Here is a 20,570-nt window from a genome sequence, read left to right as displayed (position 1 = left end):
GAAGAAAATTTGTTAGTTGTAAAATCAGCAGCTACTCACCTCAGCAGTTGAATTTCCCGCCACTGAAGAGATACAAAAATCTGTTGTCCTGATGTCACTAATGGGGTGGCCTATTCTTAAAGGGGCAGATTCCACAATACGACAGGGTGGACAACCATTTAAGGGACATGGACAAACTCTTCTTTTTTATTAAATAAAAATATTGTTTTTATTATAAACTGATCAATACACTCAATTTGAGTAATATCTTATTAAACAAAATATTAATAGGAAAAAATAAATAAAAAATAAATATGATTTTGACTATTTTACTCTCATTCAAATTTGATGAGCAGTGCCTGGGACATAGCAAAATAACATACATCCTCTTATACAAAACTATAGAAAATCTTGAAAATGTATCTAAAGAGCCAAATAATGCTACTGTTATGAATACAAAACTTAGCCTTATATAACACACCCTTTCATTGTCATTTGTATGTTAAGTTATAATGGAAAATTAGTTATTTATGTTCAGGACACCAAAAGGCACCCTACAGTGATATTGACCCCCCAATGTTCACCACAGTGACCCTCAGTGTATGTGTGTATATTCATTTATGTGTCAGTATATGTCAGTTCTCTTCAGTTATTTAAACACTGTGATCTTCAGCAGTTCTGAACCTGTTTTGTATTTATTTTTATATGTGTTAAATTTGTTAAACTAAATGTATAGATTAAGATGTAGTTCAGCTTTGGCAATATTGTATTGTTTACATTCATGCCAATAAAGCCCCTTTGAATTGAATTGAATTGAATTGAGAGAGACACACACACACACACACACACACACACAGAGAGAGAGAGAGAGAGAGAGAGAGAGAGAGAGAGAGAGAGAGAGAGAGAGAGAGAGGACCAGGAAGCGCTGAACTGTCTAGCAGTCGCAGAAGCTTCTTGCGTATTCTGAGGGGACCAAATGACTTCTCGGACAGATTCTGTAATCCAAAACTTTACCTTTATGAATTAGTAGAGCTTATGAGAGAAATATAAGACATTACTAGAAAAGGTGACTGATATTGTTCAAGATAAGAGCGTCTCTTACACCGCGTGCACGCATCGCGCTCATCACAATCGACTAGCCCTTCAGGTGAGTCTGTTTTAACATATTTTAACAATATAACGCTCAAATGTGTGCCATATTATGAGTGTATTGCTCTTAAATGTGGTTTTGAGCTATTTGGTTGTCCATGTGGACGTTTATGCTCGTTTTATGCGGTCTCAGATGAGCTAATAGTGCTCGTGTTAGCATAGTTGCTAATATAAAACGAAACTCCTCGATTTAATCGGATTTTTGATGACGTTCTGTGTTTTTAATATGTGATCTGGTAGTTATATTTATAATGAACGATGTAATGTCGTTTATTGTAAAGCCATTAACGTTATTATCATTTTAACCACATGTATGTCGATAGGGTGCAAATTAATTAATAAATGAATACTAATCTGTCATTAAATGTCCTGAAATTTAGTCTCGAGACTTAAAAAAAACTTTTTTTGTATTCTAAATCTGTATTGTGTCTGATATGCGTAAAATTCATTGTTTGTTTCCACTCGATATAACCCATTCTTGCAGTTTAATTATTTTAAAATGAAGGTTTTTACAATTTACAAAGCAGTTTCTAGCGGAAGAATAGTAGTTTTTTTTTGTTGCTGTAATTTATGTTAAAGTGACTGACACTCAAAACACAGTGAGCTGCCTATCAGCACTTTAGGCACCTACTTAGTGTTCAATATCTCAGACAGCCTAGTAAATTTGCCTATCTAGACGACACTTTAGGAACCTAGTTCAACTGCCTACCTAAAACAGCCTTTTTAGGTGTCTAAAAAGCATGTGAACTAGGTTAAGTGCTGTCTTGGTAGGCAGCTCACTAGGATTTGATATACAGCCAGTAAGTCTTCCTACTGATGATTAGATCAATGCAAATGTATTGAACTTCATGCATTTCCTGGAAAGATTACAAACTAGCTGCACTGGTTGGATTGTATTCTCTCTTGCATTTTAATGTTGAAAACCAAAACCCTGAATGACTGGGTGAAAATGGCTGGTTGGCAGTTGTTACCACTTCCTGCTTTTACTGGCAGTGCACAAAGACAAGATACACACAAGAGACTGGCATGAATAATGACACACCTTAATGTCTTTGCAACTGAATAGTATTGCAGATAAATAAACTAGGGTTCTTATTAGGGATGTGCATTCATCAATAATTTGGTATTCAAATATTGAAGCTCTTAAAGTAGACTGACGCAGTTAACGTACAGGACGAGTATAAACACTCGCCATATAATAGCTATCATGTTTATATTGTGTCATGTTTTTGTTGAGAAAAACAAGCATATCCACATGCTCAGTAAACTATACTCATACACACCAGTTTAAATTATGGATTGTCCCTTACCTCAGCTAGCATAGTCTTTCTCGGATGCCATATTTGTTGTTTACAGAAGCGATGCGGCGATTACGTTGCTACGGAGACGCTGCTTTCTGACGAGCTGCACATATACAAGGGTAAAGTGTACAACACTTATCCAGTACATTTAAACAGGAACCCAGCTTTCTCACAATAACCCGCTTTTCTGGTGTCCATCTGAACATACTGACAGAACCGTGTGATCAACTTGTGTCCACACTCAACAGCGCCACCCAGTGCATTCTGTTATAACTGCCAGTTTTATTTTGTGTGTTCAGGATTTAACATGCATCTCACTGTATATACGGCCAGCAAAGCAAAACTTTGCAAAATTTGAATTGTATTTTTTACTATTCTAATATTTATTGCAGAACGAATATTCGACTACTCATGCGCATCCCTAGTTCTCATGTTTCTAGATGGCCTAAAAGCAATAAAGGAGTATGCAAAGCAGATCATTCATTCAGTAGCCTCCATGCAGGCTTAAAAGGTAAAAGCTTAGAAGTGGCGAGATGTCAACATCGTGTAACATCTTAACTATACCGCCCTCTGATTTCAGGCTGCTTTCTGGCCCCTCATTGTAAACAGTGTCCTGGGATGCATCTTTGTGCTTATCTACTGTTTACTTCCAGTGTTGTCTTCTGTTAATGTTTAGCTATTTTGTAATCTTGTCAACATGGTTAAAGGGATTCTTCCATTGCGGTAGTCAAACAGTTCTGACCTCCATTGGTTTAAATATAGTAGGTCAAGTTAAAAAAACCAAAAACACTGATGTGGTTATCTGTTAATCTGTTTATCATTACGAAATAAAGCACACATGTTTAAAGACAAATATCGTGTTGGACTTGGTTCGCTAGTGGCATCATTTACGGTAAGAACTGTGCCGTTTAGTTACCGTCAGTTACTTCAGGTCAGCGTGACAAATACTGCTATATTGCCTTGAGCTGAAAATGAAGGGGTCTGAATACTTTCTGAATGCACTGTATGTATTTGAAACTACATATGATGTTATTAACAAAACAACAGGGACTCATTGCGGGGGCTTTTTTTTATTTTGGGGTCATTTATGTCCATTTTGGTGGCATTTTTGCCCAGAGCCCTCATTCATTTCTGACCCTGTTGTTAACATCATTTTAGTGTGATAAAATTGCTTACTAACCTTTCTGTTTAAAGTTATGACCAATTTTACAACTTTGTTGCCATGATGTAATGCTGTTAACAGTAAAGCCCTAAAACAACCATAAAATAATGATAAAACAAATAATAGTACAAGTAATTAAAGTTTTAACAGACTGTCAATATGCTTTTATAAAATTAGTCTTCACATTTCTGCTCTTTAAACCCTCAAAAAATTGGCTCTTACTGCCTCAATGTAATCTCGATTTATTTTTTTTGTACAGATTTTTAGGGGTCCAAACACCAAAGGTGCTGGAACCTAATTGTATTTGTACTGATTTTCTTATTATTATGGGTTCAAGTAGTGCCCAACCGATTTATATAAATGTTTTTCAGAACATATAATGCAGAAAACAATGCTTTAGAATTGGTGTCATAACCTAGTTTGTCCAGCAGAGTGTGCTCCGACTCCATTGTTTACAGAGCTGAGCTGATTGTGGTTCAGCAGTCAGGGCAGAGTTGAGCGGAGTTAAGTGGTGTCTTCTCTGTAAGCTGCTAACTAGTTTGTGAAATACATACTGGAAAGTTAATAAACAATGACCCCATCATTTTCCCTTTTCAATATAAATAATATAACGTTAACCCTGTCCCTGACAACCATGTCACTCATGTTTATCACATCTTTTTGCTGTTTGCCAGATATAGTTTTTCAGTGCAGTAAATAATGTAGCAGATTGAAAGGTAAACATCAGTGCATCTTTTTGCAGCTCAGCAGGCAACTTTGTGCTAACTACCAGGCCGTTCGCCCGATAGGAACCGAACCAATGCAGAAATATTTTCTTGAGTCCCATTACCAATAATTATCAAACAAAGTTTAAACTTTTGATTGATTGTCACAACGGTATGCCAAAACGTACAAAGCATGCATGGCCACAATGCAAATACCTATAACTCTTGAATGGTATGAGATATTTTCACAAAACTCTGTAAACATATGTATGGGGTACTTCTGAGGACACAATAAAAATAAATTTGTGCTCCTCTTCCATTTGGTGGCACTATAAATATTTAAAAAAGTAAAAATGGCCCTAAGGATCCATTGGTCTGATCCATCTGTAATTTTGTATGCACCACTGGAATCCTATTGTATTTGTACAGATTTTCTCCTTTTTCAGCCCTAAAAGCATATGGGCAGCAAAAACCGTAAGTTGGGCAGGATAGTCCCAAATCCCCCCCACTACTATGGCACAACGGACTCTAGATGACGCTCTAATAAGCACCTTTATGTTTTGGCTCATGTCTTGCAAACTAAGGGGCTAGAATCAAAGTTCTCTTTTCTTCTGATTCCTTGGGTCAAGATTTTTTATTTGTATTTTCTGAAAAACCCTCCTAGGCCGCTTGTCTGGTTGGCTTCTAAATGTTTACATCTAGGGACTGTCCTGACAAAAAAAGTTTTTTTTTTCCTTCTGATTTTTGTCAAATTGTTTAGAAGATATTAAGTCAATAAATTCTTTGGGTTTCAACTGTAACTACTACTATGCCTATTTGTGTGCACAAGGTCCAAACATGACAAACCGTAAAAAATATACACACCGGGATAGTCTGAGGACATGTGCTAAATTTTATTTTAAGATTTTGTCCACTACATGGAGCCCCGAGACTAAAAATCTTTGAAAATCCTCTTTGACTTAACTCTTTGCTCTTGTAATGTACTGTTGTCCAGCAATCTTGTTTGAAATGTTAAATATGTGCAGTAGAATTATTAACAGCTATCCAATAAATGAAGAGCCCTATTAAATATTTCATCAAGTTCAGTTTTTCATGATATAATTGTCCCAATTGATGGAGCACCAAGACTGAAAATCCTCTTTGACTTAGGCTTTGACTTAAGCTTTTTGCTCTCTTAATGTATTGTTGTCCAGCAACCAAAATCTATTCTTCATTTTCTATTGTCATTCTAATATAATTCTAATTTGCAACCTGTGATAAAAAATCTTTTGGAAGAACATTTACACTAAAGTGCCATGTCCCCAGCATCAATGGTATCTATTGTGTCCAATTTAATTATTTTGGCCATGTCCTGGCCATACGTGCTTGGACCGTGATGATTGCCGCTCGCAGCTATATTTTATCTTTGACAAGTTTACTGAAAGCCTGTTGGTGGCGTTTACGAGTGGTGGTGGCATAGTGGGCTAAAGCACATAACTGTTAATCAGAAGGTTGCTGGTTCGATCCCCACAGCCACCATCATTGTGTCCTTGAGCAAGGCACTTAACTCCAGGTTGCTCCGGGGGGATTGTCCCTGTAATAAGTGCACTGTAAGTCGCTTTGTATAAAAGCGTCTGCCAAATGCATAAATGTAAATGTTTAAAGGGTCTCTAACCTTTTTTAGGTGGATCCAAGTTTGGTCGTAAGTATCTTGTAGGTATCCTTTCTCTACAATTCTTTGTATCATAATGGTACATTGTTATACTGAAAGATCGAGGGAAACCTGCAGTACTAGTGACTCAAGTACTTTTTTTTGCAGTTTTGCAATAACTGCCTCAATTTCTTTGTCATTTTAGGTCTGAAAAGCACTGTAAGCACAAAGATGTCCAAGCCACCGAATTCTGCATCTCATTCCCGATCCAGGTCCCGGTCTAGATCAAGGTCATATTCTCGATCTCACTCGAGGACTCGCTCTCGTTCAAGGTCCAGGAAGCGTCGCTACAGGTAGACAAAGCCGAGTGTTTAACTGTATTCTGAAGTAGTTTTTCAATTAAAATTAAAACCATTAGGTTTCTCTTACTGTTTGGAATTTAAACAAGCATTTATAAATAAGTGTCTAATGAATTAATAAATGTGAACATCCAACATCATTCTACGTGTCTTAAAACATCATTCTTAAAATCCCATAAAATGGATTGACAAGTACAGTTCCCTTTGTTAACGTAGTGTCCTATTGAAACAGGGAGATGTGGCAGAACATCAAAGGGCTTTTTACGTTTTTAAATATCTTAGCAAAACGACAGTTTCTGGCTTGTACTGTAGTTGAGCGGAATGAAGACACTTCAGAAAAGTGTAAAGCAGGTGGTATTTATCAATTAAGGGGCAATCTCATTCTAGAGAGCTTACAAAACAAAAACAACACAAATTTGTAAATACCAGTGTTTAAAATGAAAAATGTTTGGTCCCTTTTTCCAAAAGAGAAATTTGATTCTCACGAAACAAATCAAGAAAATATCATATTTAACCCCAAATCAATAGACAATAGAAATCAAAATGAAATAATGATTGCATAAATTAATGAATGAATGAACATTACATTTATATAGCGCTTTTCTGACACTACACTCAAAGCGCTTTACTCAGTGAACAGGGGGTTTTCATCAACCACCATTGACAGATGAAAGTATTCACCTGGATGATGCAACGGCAGCCATAGTGCACCAGTACGCTCACCACACACAAGTTATTGGAGGAGAGGAGAGAGTAGAGTGATACAGCCAATTCATTGATGGGGATTATTAGGAATCCATGATAGATAAGGGCCAATGGGGGAATTTGGCTAGGACCTCTACCTTTAAAATTTTTTGCATTGTGACATTATTTTCAGGACACTGAAGCACGTTACCCCTCCAATTCTCATTCTTGTTGGGATGGATTGCTATTCCCATTGTTTTCAATCATGATTCTCATCACCGTAACAGTCATTTTTTTTTAAAAGTCAGCAAAATCGAAAGGCATTATCAAGAGAGTAATGATAAGATATGTATAAATACTTTACAAATAAATAATATATCACTTTTTACACATTGCTCTATTGAGATTATCACCATCTTTTTCTGCAAAGCGGTATTGAGAATTGGAGGGTAAAATGAATACAACTGTTGTGAAGAGACTTTTAGAAGTTTTTTTTTTTTTTTGCCACAACTGAGGATAGTTTGATCACTTAAAATAATATAGGAAGAAATAAGTAATTATGTACAACCATTGAATAGTGATATTTCTTTGTTCAAACACCAGCCAAAGCTTTTAATTGTCAAAATGATGTGTTAAATTACCATCTCCAACAACATCCGAGGTAACATCTCACGCTTTTTACTTTAATTGATCCTTATGAAAAGTAAGTTTAGGGTTATAGAGCATTGTTTCGATCATCAACAGTGCACTGTCACTTTAATTCAACTTGTGCATCAAAAATTGACTGGGCGATGAAAATATATACACTGCTTCGGCATGCAGTGTGCAACAGGCATTACTCGGTGTGACTTCCTTTAGTCATTGTTTTGTGTTTGTAGTGTTGTGAATGTGTTCAGTTTAGTTTGTGGAACATTTGGATCATAATACTATAATAGTAAAGCTCTTTTACTTTGTGTTAATTCTTGGAAATTGGTAGTTGTAGAAAGAGAATGACAAAATATTTTGTTGATGGTAAATTAAGTTTGAAGTTCCTTTTATTGGGATTTTCAGGTGATTTCCACTTTGTATATACAGTTGAAGTCAGAAGATTGCATACACCTTAGCCAAATACGTTTTTCACAATTCCTGACATTGAATTGTAGAAAACATTCCCTGTCTTAGGTCAGTTAGGATCACTAATTTATTTTAAGAATGTGAAATGTCAGAATAATAGTAGAGAGAATTATTTCAGTTTGTATTTCTTTCATCACATTCCCAGAGGGTCAGAAGTTCACATACTATTTGGTAGCATTGCGTTTAAATTGTTTAACTTGGGTCAAACATTTCGGCAAGCTTCTCATAATAAGTTGCTTGGATTTTGGCCCATTTCTCCAAACAGAACTGGTGTAACTGAGTCAGGATTTTAGACCTCCAGTAATAAGATAAGATGATCTTTGTCCCCATATGCACTTTGTAAACTGTAGTCTGGCTTTTTTATGGCAGTATTGCAGCAGTGGCTTCTTCCTTGCTGAGCAGCATTTCAGGTTATGTCGATACAGGACTCATGAATGTAACTTGGAAAGTTTATAATTAAGGGATACAGTTAAACTGTGCAATCGGACATTCAATGGTAAAACTAGCTGTAAGAACAGCATGTGTTGTGAAATTTAAGGGAAATGATGAAGCACTATGTCAATGAAAGCACATAACTTAGCCAAATGATCTTTGCTCATTGTAAATGAGCAACTACAACAGTTGTTGTATGGTGCCCTCAAGTGGTCATGAACCATAACTGTATTTCTCCCTCTGTTTCCATTAGTTCCAGATCAAGATCCCGTTCACATAGCAAGGAGAGGAACTATTCTAACAGAGATTTTCAGGGTAATCGCGGATATAACCGTGGTTTCCGTGGCTACCGGAGGCCCTTCCAGTACAACCGAGGCAGAGGTCGCGGCTACTTCCCTCGAGGTAATTATCACAGAGGTGGCGGTCCTTATGGTTACCGTTCCAACAACTGGCATGGCCATAGAGACCAGCAGCAGCAGCAGCAGCAGTATGACCACTCTTACAGCCCTAGGAGGGGGCGCTCTCGGTCCCATTCTCCTCGTAAGCGTTCAAGAAGTCGAAGCAGATCACGCCATTCCAATAGGTCATCCTCTGGGCATTCCAGACACTCAAGCTCCTCCTCCCACTCCTCGTCTCCAAGACGACGCAACACAAGCTCCGGAAGACCCCATTCAAAAGATTCCAAGGGAAGGGGCTCACCTGGCGAAAGTAAGGGATCCACCAAGGAAGCATCTAAGCCTGCGGGAAGTACCACTGACGAACCTTCTAGTAAATGGGAAGCCCTGAGCGATTATGATGCTAGCCCCAAAAGCTCAGGCAATGCAATATCTACCAGCAGTCAGGCAGAGGCTAAAGTGTCCCTTTCTGGAGGTTCTGGCAATGGTTCTGGCGGTTCACTCTGGCGAAGCATTGGTCCAACCAACAAGAGCCCGCCAGAAAAGGCATCAACATCAACATCAACTGGCTTTGGCTTTGGCTTCTTTTCAAAGGAAGATGTGAAGGCAGGGGACAAGTCAGCATCCATCTCGTCTGCTTTCAAGAAGTATGTTTGTTGTTCTTTTGTGTTGTCTTTTGGATGTTTTCCCTCTTTCCTTTTGTCTTCCTGGCAGTTTTTAACGATAATCATCATTCTCTCAAATGTGTTTAGTCCTTGTACAGCAACAAAGATCCTTGGAAGAATAGAGCTTATAATGGAAACCAGCTTATTTCAAACTCAAATGTCACATTCCATAACTTGCTGGGCGTTTCCCTGTGCAATGAGGTTGTTTGCAATCCCATAATTTAGGAGATAAAGTTTAATGATGTAAGTATGGAATAAAAAACCCCATCCTGGTTAGTCGTGTCTGCATTTCTGCAAAGTTGAACCATAAGTTTGCGCATGATTCATTGTCTTGAACGTGTTTTTGTAAGTAACTTTTCTGATCTTGCTGTGAACATTTAAAAGGTGTTGGAAATTTGAGCAGTCACATAATTCCTGGTTTCAAAATGTAAATGTTGTCTAATACAATCTGCTCCTTGTATGAAGATCTGATTTACATGTGATTGTTTACCAGGTTTTTGGCAGAAAAGAAAAAGCCAGACAGGGATAACAGCCGTGGTGAGGCTTTATCTACGGGAGACGCTGACAATGAGAAGAGCAGTGGTAAGTCGAGAGGCATTTTTGACGCGTCGGATTCTGGCTTCGATGGCTCAAAGACTGATAAAGGACTTCCTTTTATCGACCCTGAGGAAGAGTACCACCAGGAAATGAAAGACAGGAAGAGTGAGGAAGAGTCCAAATATAAAGACAAAGTCCCTCTTTCATTGCGAGACTTCAGTGAGGAGCGTTTTGGAAAATGGGATGACACTGTCTATCTCTCTAACAAAGGTTCTTCTCAGAGGGATGAAGACGTAGAGGAGGAACTGGATGAGGAACTTTACCGAAGTCGGAAGCACGCGGCAAGAAAGGAAGAGAAAGCCGCCAAGAAGAAGGAAAAGAAAAAGAGCAGGATAAGTCTATCCTCTCCGTCGCCCTCTAGAGGATCAGAGACTAGAGGCAGGCCAGTATTCCCAGCTGGAAGAGAGGCCTCGCCCCCAGCCAAATCCACAGTGAAGAGAGACCCTCAGTTTAATTTCAGTGTAAAAGCATTTATTGATGAAGGAGAAAGGTATGTGTATTAAGGCTGTCAAAATAATATTACATTATTAGTCGAATTTACACATTGGATGTGTGCTAATCACTTACGATGACTTATGGGAATTTCAGACTGATCGCATTATTTTGCTAAAACAGTCTGTGCAGACTGTGCTGATGACGAAAATTGTGTGAAGCGTACTTTGCACCGAGCGATCAGCAACTCGTACAACCGAAGTATAGTTTGGGCTTTAGTTATAGAATCCTCTAAGAGTTTTTTTTTTCTCTCATTTTACTTTATGAACTGATTAAATCTTTTGACACTTTGTTGACAGACAGATTTGTTCTTTGGCATAAACAATAGCTATGACATGGCTCTGATTGGTTAATATTGATTCTTTGCGCCCTATGGGACATAGGAGACGGATGTCAATTGAAAAACAGATTTCTTGTAGATTTTTTCCCCCCTACCTGATATAATATCTAAATTCAAATGAATTTAGTTTCTCAGCTTGTTGACAGCCTAATGTGAATGAAATGTTGTTTCTTAAAATTACATTTACTGTTTTCCTAGTCATATTTATTTTGTTGTCAGTTCAGTATGACTACTGGACATGTTTATCACTCTCAATGCTTTCCCTCAGCTCAACTGGTGCATTAGGTAAAGAAAGACATTTGTCACGGGATCTTGTGCACCCTGGTAAAAAAGATCATGAGGAGTTTCGCTCAATCTTCCAACATATTCAGGCTACTCAGCTTCGCAGGAGCCCTTCTGAGCTATTTGCTCAACACATAGTCACCATCGTACATCATATTAAAGGTAATTCCAGTCAAGGCTGGTGGTTATATACTATGCAGTCCTTAAAGGGATAGTTCGCTCAAAAATGAAGATTTTTGTAATTTTCTCACCCTCATGTTATTCCAAACATGTATGACTTTCTCTCTTCAGTGAAACACAAAAGGAGATGTTCGTCAGAATGTTTGGAATAAAATATGCAGTGATGCAAAGTGAATGGTGACTGAGACTAACACCACCAAACATCTCATTTTGTGTTCCACTCTTTAATTTGAGTGTAAATACTTCTAAATGCTTTGGTTTGAAGCAGCAAGTGCGGGTGTGTTTTGAGGTACCTCAAGGTTCTGTCCTCGGACCATTTTTGTTTGTGAATTTTATGAGAATTTGGCTAAATATTTGTTATTTTCAATGTGATGACATCAATGAAATTATTTTTTCCCCTCTCTCTAGCTCAACATTTCCAGTCATCTGGGTTAACTCTGAATGAGCGATTTGGAATATACCAAAGAAAAGCGGCAGAGGTGGAAATGATGAAGCCAAAGAAGAGTCCTGAGATCCACAGGTAGGTGTGATTTACATTCTGACTCATTTCCACTCAAACACCCATAAATACTTGTTTGTAATGGTTTAGTTGCCTTGTTCTCTCTCCCCGTTCATAATTCCTCTCCATGTTCTATTGCAGGAGAATCGATGTGTCTCCCAGTGCTTTTAAGAAGCACACTCGCCTGTTTGAGGATTTCGAAGAGAGCGGCTACAAGGTGACACAGAGCGTTTTCAAATCTGAAATTCCTGCCCAAATGTGTACCAGCTGAAACAGCAGAAATGTGCTATGAAGTGTCTAATGCTTAAACACAAGAAACCCAATCGCAGTGTTGTATTACTGAGCGTTATGCTCTCACCCTCCAGCCTTTGTCGTATGATTAATCGTGGGTATATACTTGCCAAACAAAATGGCTAATCAAATGGAAGTGACAATTGATCCTGTGTCCAAGCCTTTCACTGGACCGCTAACCAATGCCATAGTAAGTATATTTCCTCAAAAATGTGTCTATAAACAAAACGTGAGGCTCAGTACTAATTAATATGAGGAAAGCAAGGAGCATGCTGCTTTCTCATGAGATCTGTGCGTTTTCTGTCATGTGTTAATGGATTTATGTCACAAATTCAGTGGATGTCACATTACCATCAGATTGCACAATCCCAAATTAAATTCTGAGAAACTAATTGCAAAGTCAGAGAGGGTGACTGAATTAAAGTTGGGTTGCAATTTGAGGTTATTCCTGAAATGGCCAATAGATGGAGTTTTTCAGCTGGGTTTTCACATTCACGATTTTAGTCATCTGCCTTACAGTCTGAGAAAACTCAATGTGTTCTTGTTGATTTAGTTTTACTCTGTTAATTCGAATTTGTATGTTTCCCAGGTTAACCAAAATCCTTAAATTGAAGTTTAACTTTAAGTTAGATTCAAAACATTTATTGAAATTGCATTGTAGTCCAATTTAGTCTGGCAAAGCTTATGTTGCTTTCTTATTATCTTGAAATTACTGCATTTAAATCTGTTTAACTCCAAGATAGAAATGCTGAATTTAATGTAAACTCCAACGTCTCTCCCTTGACTGTTGTGATGTCATCTAAAAACAGCCAAAATGGAAGAAGAATCGATGTTTATTCAGATGGTTATTTGGCTTTCTCTACATAATTTTGTTTAATATATTGTTTTGTTTAAGCCAATGTAACCTGATAAGCATTTTTGGTTTAGGATTCTGCAAAAGATTATGAAGAATTTAGCGATTCAAGTGTTTTTCTGTCAACAACAATAAAGTGGATATATTTGCCATTTATAATGTTTGGAGTTTTACTTGCGGTTATTTTGGCAACTTTGGCACATCTGGGCTTGAAAAATGTTTACCTTAAGATTACAGACTGTATACAGTATTAGTTCAACTAAATGTGTTAACACCTCATGTCATTGTTGTGTCTCCACAGGATCATGGTAAAAAGCATGAAGGTGATTCATTGGACCTTCGATTTGCTATTGAGCGCCGTAAAAAGGAACCTAAACAAGAAGGTGGAAAGAGTTCAGCTGGATCACGCACACCCAGCCATGAGCTCTCGCCTGACAGATCCTCCAAACACAAGAAGTCAAAGTATGTTTCATTCAAGCCTTTGATCTGGACTGATACTGTAATGATATTGAGTTCATATTGACCAATCTATTGTCATTTACAGTGAAAGACAGTTTGTTAATATCTAAAACTGTTTTCACAGTTTTTTTGCAATTTGTTTAATTCGAAGAGCTTAACATACAGACTCTATTCAAACTTAAATTTGTTGATGGTTTCAGCCTTCTGTGTGCTATATATTTCATTATTAACTTTACTTTTTAAGTTACACCATTCAAAATGATGACGTCATTGCAAAATTTCTATACATAAATCTGATTAGTCTTCATTGCATTTATTATTTGCATACTAAACTGTGATTTGGACTTTTCTTGTCTGTTTAATCATTTACAGCCATCTTGCATTGCCAAGATGTTTTTATGATCATTTTCATGCTGCTATTTCCTTGAAGAAATCCAAATCTAGTCATATCTCCTCATACTTCAGACAGTGTTTACTGGAAATGAGTGTCATTGGCCCTGTTTACACCTGGTAATTAGATGGATATTTGGTGATCAAATCCAAAGTTGACAAGCATCACCGTTTACACCTGGTCATAATGTCTCTCTTTTAACCACTCATGCTCGGATTTAAGGGAAGGATCTCTGATTTTTTTCACTTTCAGTGTACTAATGCATGATAATAACATAATGCAAAATAGTAAAAGAACAAAAAGAGCGTGAATAACTGCGCACCATTTCTCCCCAATTTATTTGCATTCAATACAAGCACAAACTTTATTTTTCAAGCAGAATAATTTTAGGAGTACCTGTGTTAACAGATTTAAATGTGAACTGATAATGTTTTTGTGCATGTGCACTTTTTCAGATTTGTGGGGTTGACTACTAATGTTAATGTTTTTAGTTGTTGTGCTTTTAATGAGAGATGCATTTCTCGAAGAGACTTCTTGGGAAGCGTTTTTGCATGAAGATAATTTGCTGTGCTTAAGGCAGTGTTTAACAGTCAGCACGGTAAAACCCTCTGCTAGAAGTTTCGTCTCTGTAATGCTTGAGGTTTAGTCCTTTCATGTGCTGCTGTTACAGCAAAGTGCTGCAACAATAAATCAAGACTTATCACAGTCGGACATCCTCTGCTGTGACTAATGTTCTTTTATTTGTGAGGTGTTGTGGGGAGATTAAAGTTTTTTTTCCTGATTCTGTCTGAGACGCTTTTTTTTTTTTCTTCCAATTTGGAATGCCCAATTCCCAATGTGCTCTTAAGTCATCGCTGTCGCGTAGTAACTCGCCTCAATCTGGGTGGTTGAGGACGAATCTCAGCTGCGTCTGAGGCCGTCAATCCATGCGTCTTATCACGGCATCTATCGCGACATCCACTCACAACTCGCCCCACGAGAGCGAACCTTATTATAGCGATCACGAGGAGGTTACCCCATGTGACTCTACCCTCCCTAACAACTGGGCCAATTTTGTTGCCTAGGAGACCTGGCTGGAGTCACTCAGCACACCCTGGTATTCGAACCTGTTGAACTCCATGGAAGGTAGCCAGCGTCTTTTCCACTGAGCTACCCAGGCCCCCCAGTCTGAGACGGCTTAAATGAATAGTTGCAGTAAAAAGATTTAAACTGCTTTGACATGAACTAGACATGTACCCGCGATATCTTGCATTTGATTGCGCAGCAAGGATCGCCCTGAAGCACTCTGGTTACATTGTATCATGCCATTCTGCATTCAGGATTCGCATGAGAGGTTTTGTGCTGCTCATCGTTGAAGACTTTCTTATTTCTTTGATTTTTATGTGCAAATTATGTCGTTATTTCGCATATTTATGTTAAATATCCTTTCATTGCCATTTTAAAGTGCTGCACTTAGCGGCCGTATGTTCCTCTTAAACTGTGTGATCAGGGTCACGTAAACATAAGAGCCTAATTCTACGACTAATAAAATGACTAGTCGTTTATAAAAATTGGTCACACTACTTTCGACAACATGCGAATCAGGTTGAAGTGGACAAATCATTAAATGTTTTGGACCTGCTTTATGCCACTAAAAAATGTCTTCAGTGTCGTCCCGTTTCAAACTGATCTCCCAAAATGCATCTTTATACCAGGTGTAAATTGGGTCATTCTTTTTGTAGAACTGATTAAGAAAAAATGTTTTTAGCTTTGCACAGATGACGTGCAAACACCCTGTAATCACAAGTTGAATTCATTTAGCTCTTTGCGCCTTTTCAAACCATGTATTAAGCCTCATTATCTGTCAGTAGATGATTGAATGCATCGTTTTGACCTCTGTTCTCCTTTCCGAAGGAAAAGCAAGAAGAAAAGAGAGCGCTCTCCTTCCTCTTCCTCCTCTTCATCTTCCTCTCCCTCCCCTCGTCCATACAGAGGGAGGGAGTACCATGGGGAGGAGCACATGGAGGGAGCAGGGGGGTTTAATAAGGCTCGTCTGGGGTCCAAGGAGTACCTCGGGCCCATTGAGCGTGGTGTCCCCCGGGACTATGAGGGTCATATGGACAGGGGTTATGAGAGGGGCAGAGGAGGGTATGATCGAGGAGGATATGACAGGGGTCGTGGAGGTTACGACCGGGGATTTGTAAGTGTCATACTCCACTGTGATCTGTGATCATGATATTGCTTATTGATTACAATAATTATTTTAAAAGATTATTAAATTATATTTTCATAAATATTTCTAATGCCATATTGTGTTCTTCATTTTTCGCTCTTTTGGCCATATGATATTGTCTATATGCTGCTGATCTGTGTTTCTCTTGTATTTGCAGCCCAGAATGAGAGGTAGAGGATGGAACAGGGGAAATTACCCAGTCAACAATCCCAACAATAACGCTCCGAATATGGGTGGCCCCCCACGCCCCCAAGAGGAGGAGTGGGACCCTGAATACACCCCCAAGAGTAGGAAGTACTTCCAGGTAAGCTTTAGAATCGATCACACCATATCACATTGAAGGGAATAAGTGGTCAACAAATGTTCTTTTTCAATATACAAATGAAATAAAAAAAAATAGACATGATATAATAATTTTATGTAGGCAAATAGGGCTGCACGATATATAGAATTTATCGAAATATCGCAAATGAACATATCACGATATGCATATCACAAGGGCTTGCGATAACAATGATTTTAATACAGTAATGTTCGAGGCGACGCAGATAGCAGAGAATAGACTGGGTGCGCGGTTGACACTTGGTGTGTCTGCGTGCAGTGTGCATAGGTGCTGACTCAAATGATGGAGCGTTACAATTTGTGCATATGTAGCTGTAACCGGTGCTGTCCTGTGCTTTCACTTTGCATTGTGTGTGCAGATAATAATGAAACCAGACGCCAGTATACAAACTCAAATTTGGGTTGTTTATTGGCTGTTGTGGTCTGCGGATTGGTTTCAATTAATGGATTGTCTCGTGAAATCATTCATGTCAGTCTCAAGTTCAGTGTGGACTGACAGCATATACTTCTGGGCATAATCTTTCAAAATAAAAGTCCCACATTGAATTAACTAATTCTAAAAATTAATACAAACATGAAATGCATTGTAAAGAATACACAGTTTCCATTACGATATCCCACAGATTTATATTCACAACTATATATTCATACATTTTTACAAAAAATGTTAAATTATTGTATATATTATATGCTATTTTGAACAAAAGACAACCATGTTTGTGATCCCTAGGATAGATGGCCCTTTTTATTCCAATAAATTTCAAGGAATATTCTGTTTTCAATACAAGTTATGCTCAATCGACATCATTTGTGGCATAATATTGATTATCACGAACATTTGTTTCGACTTGTCTCTCTTTTTCTTAAAAAAAAAAAGCAAAAATCCACTTACAATGGAAGTCAATGGGGCCAATTTTTGGAAGGTTACATCATTATGGTAACGAAGTTGTAAAATTGGCTATAACTACAAAGATAAGATTAGTAATTGATTTTATCACACTAAAGTCATTTTTACATGCATATCCTTTTTCTTGTGTGTATACTTTTGAAACGGTGAGTATATTTATGTTCAAAAATTGGCCCCATTCACTTCCATTGTAAGTGCCTCACTGGAACCAAGATTTTTGGAGGAGGAGGATTGAGTCAAAATAAATTGGGAATTATAAATGTAAAAAAATTAATTGTATTGAACCCGGAACATTCCTTTCATTTAATTTGGGTGGTGGGTTTTCCGATGTTCCACGCACTTCAATGACGTCGTCATAGGATTACCGTATCACATTTTCCAACAATGTATCGCATATCACATTTTTCCTCTATATAGTGCAGCCCTATTGGCAAATGAGATGTACAGAAAATTGCTGAAATTTAAATGATTATTTATCAGCGTTTATTCTATGTGAGAAATTCACTCAGAAAATATTAGAAAACAAACAAATGTCTAATCCATTTACAAGGCTTTTTTGAGTTTGTAACTGACACAATTCTGTTCATCGGCCAAGTGTATTTGATTAATCACTCAATAATGATAAAATTGCTAAATATTTGCAAAGTAATAGCGATGGCTGGATACCATGTGCTATAAAGGCCTATGACACTGATATCTATACAGATACTGGATTTTCTTTTGCTGTTTTTAGTTTATGGGCCTAAACTGTAAATGATCACACATCTAATTCTATTTATCAGTTATTAACAATAACAACATTTTCAGTCTTTTAACAGATTTGAATTTTAATACATGTATAACAAACAATCGTTATGACTGAGCGCTGTCTGCGGCTACTTGTGTCTTTCAGAATTTCTGCGAGTTGAGACGAGAGGAAGGAGAAATAGATCACTCATAGGCAACTATTTGCTTAGTTCTTTCTTTGTCACTTTGAATCTTATGAATCGCAATAACTTTCATGGTTAACACATAATAAAATCCCTAGCTTAGTAAAAACCTTTTTATATGATTAACGATCCTCTCGATACAACATCAGTGTCGGAAGTCTCTGTGCTTTAAGATCGATCCTCCGATCCCTATCAAGTAAACTGTCTGGCCCATACATTGATCTGTTACTGGAGGGTATCAATTAAACTTTAATATTTCACACATTCTATTTTCTTGAAAGTGAAAAAAAAACCCAATTTATTTCAAATCTTTTTTTTCTCTTTCTCTCTATCTCCCTTTCTTTGTTTCTCGATTTTTTTTTCTCTATTCTCCCGTTATCTCTCGCCCAACTGTAGCATGATGATCGGGACAAGGAAGGTGAGATGAAGTGGTTGGAAACTCGGGGCCGTGGCAGAGGAACTTTCCCACGTGGCAGAGGCACTTTTATAATTCGCAAGAGTGGCGGCAGCCCCAAGTGGACCCACGACATGTTCCAGGGTAACGCTGAGGGGGGAGACATGGGAGACGGCAGCGCAGAGCACGACCTCAAAGATGACGACAAGTCTGCCGAAAACACTGCTTCCAAGCCATAGATTGTTATAGAATTACATAGAAAATTCTGTCATCATTTACTCACCCTCTTGTTGTTTCAAACTTGCATGACTTTTAATTGCATGGGGGCGGGGGAGAGATGCAAATAATGTAAAGGTTGACTGAGGCTAACATTCTGTCTGACATCTCTTATTGTGTTTCACTGAAGAAAGTCAGACAGGTTTGGAACAACATGAGGGCATGACACAATTTTCATTCGTGGGTGAACTCCATCTCTTTTTACCTTCCCTGTCTCAACAAATGTAGTTCAACAGCAGCTAGCGCAACGTAAGCCACTCGGAGAAGTTTATCCCTGATGCACTGTAAAAGCCCTGTATAGTAGAGCCGTGTAGGTTGTATCAACAAACATTCTATAAGTTGCGATGGGAAACCGCTTCTGTTTATTTTCACACATCTTTATTTTCCGTTTTGTTTTTCATTGTGTTTGTGGGGTATGGGAGGTATAAAAATTAAAAAAAAGAATAAAATGGTCATTCGGTGGTGATCCTGGAAAGGGGAGGTACCTGCACTGAATGCCTCAGTGAAAACATGTTGGCTGTGATTCACACAGATGTGTTTTGTTTAAAGTGCAATTGAAAAATCAATGTACTTGTGCCTTAGATTTAACTGCAGTTTTACTTGTTTTTTACTTTTTTGAATTCATAGTTTGCTGATAGATTGTCCCATTTTCTTTTGAATTGCATGTAAATTCATGCATATATGATGCAATCATTTATAATCTTCATCTTTTATGTTACAGTCTCATTGGACTTGGTTTAAGTGTCTCCTTGGAGCATATCCCCATGTGGACCAATCCACTGTTCACTTAAACGCAAAAGTTTTGCTGCAGAATGTGTATAGTTACTGGGTTCTCTGTCATATTTGACATCGAATTTAACAGTTTAATTTCTGCCCGTAAATGATACCCCTAATGACAACTTTAAATATAAAGATGAAGAAAAAAATAGACAAATGACTATGCGTTGTAATTACAATTTGTTTTTTCAATTATGAGGGGAAAAAAACGTTATCTTTTTTAGATGCTTATTCGTCCGATTTTAAAGTGTAGATAATTACTTCAGTCCATGAACATGCAAGGAGCTGATCGTGGCCTTTGTATACAAACAAATACTATGAACCAAAATGTATAATAGTTGTAACCTGCATGTTTAGATTAACAGACCGTTGTACATTTACATTTATTTGGCCATAAGCTCATTAACATCTGTCTGCTGCACTGTGTAGGTGTACTGCAAGTATTCACTGCTCTGTAAAAGGTAGGAACTGTATTTGAGAGAACTCTGAAGGACTCGGCTGCTTTCACCTTATAGACAACCTGCTATGTGATGACATTACTGTAATGCTGTGACTCAGAACTTCTGGTAACATTTGTAAACTGCTCAGTCAGTGCTTTCAGTCTCCATGGTGATTACGAAATAAAGCCGTCCTCTGTTTGTTATAAGTAGTCATGTTTTTGTTTGAAGCTACATTGGCCGTTTAAGTCACGAGTTGTAACAGCTGTTTTCAACAGCTGGAACCATTTAACGATTGTATGAAGGAGTTCAGCTGCATTTATGCATTGAGATTTGAAC

General features: G+C 37.8%; 1 protein-coding gene across 3 annotated transcripts; it reads left to right on the top strand.

Annotated features, from left to right (window-relative positions):
- Positions 1-890: 890 nt before the first annotated feature.
- Positions 891-19,068, top strand: LOC127619622 (thyroid hormone receptor-associated protein 3-like). Of its 3 annotated transcripts, XM_052092536.1 has the most exons (12): positions 891-1,126; positions 6,131-6,278; positions 8,767-9,555; positions 10,067-10,275; positions 10,381-10,660; positions 11,271-11,446; positions 11,873-11,984; positions 12,105-12,180; positions 13,409-13,569; positions 15,851-16,136; positions 16,327-16,473; positions 18,744-19,068. In XM_052092536.1, the coding sequence occupies exons 2-12, from the start codon at positions 6,157-6,159 to the stop codon at positions 18,978-18,980; spliced, it is 2,595 nt and encodes an 864-aa protein (XP_051948496.1). In that variant the 5' UTR covers positions 891-1,126; positions 6,131-6,156; the 3' UTR covers positions 18,981-19,068. The 3 variants fall into 3 exon arrangements, with proteins under 3 accessions (XP_051948496.1, XP_051948495.1, XP_051948497.1); XM_052092535.1 differs by having other exon boundaries at positions 10,067-10,660; XM_052092537.1 differs by lacking the exon at positions 18,744-19,068 and adding an exon at positions 18,311-18,713 and having other exon boundaries at positions 10,067-10,660.
- The last annotated feature ends 1,502 nt before the right edge of the window (positions 19,069-20,570 follow it).

This window comes from Xyrauchen texanus, chromosome 26, assembly GCF_025860055.1.
Source record: "Xyrauchen texanus isolate HMW12.3.18 chromosome 26, RBS_HiC_50CHRs, whole genome shotgun sequence".
Lineage (NCBI taxonomy): Eukaryota > Metazoa > Chordata > Actinopteri > Cypriniformes > Catostomidae > Xyrauchen > Xyrauchen texanus.
The sequence above is the reverse complement of the archived record's forward strand: the minus strand, read 5'-3'. Positions and strand labels throughout refer to the sequence as shown.

Bases quoted from the DNA above. Each gene is read 5' to 3' on its own strand.
- LOC127619622 (XM_052092535.1), top strand. From the start codon at position 6,157: ATGTCCAAGCCACCGAATTCTGCATCTCATTCCCGATCCAGGTCCCGG. The intron at 6,279-8,766 runs GTAGACAAAGCC...TGTTTCCATTAG, and splicing joins TCCAGGAAGCGTCGCTACAG to TTCCAGATCAAGATCCCGTT. The intron at 10,661-11,270 runs GTATGTGTATTA...GCTTTCCCTCAG, and splicing joins TTTATTGATGAAGGAGAAAG to CTCAACTGGTGCATTAGGTA.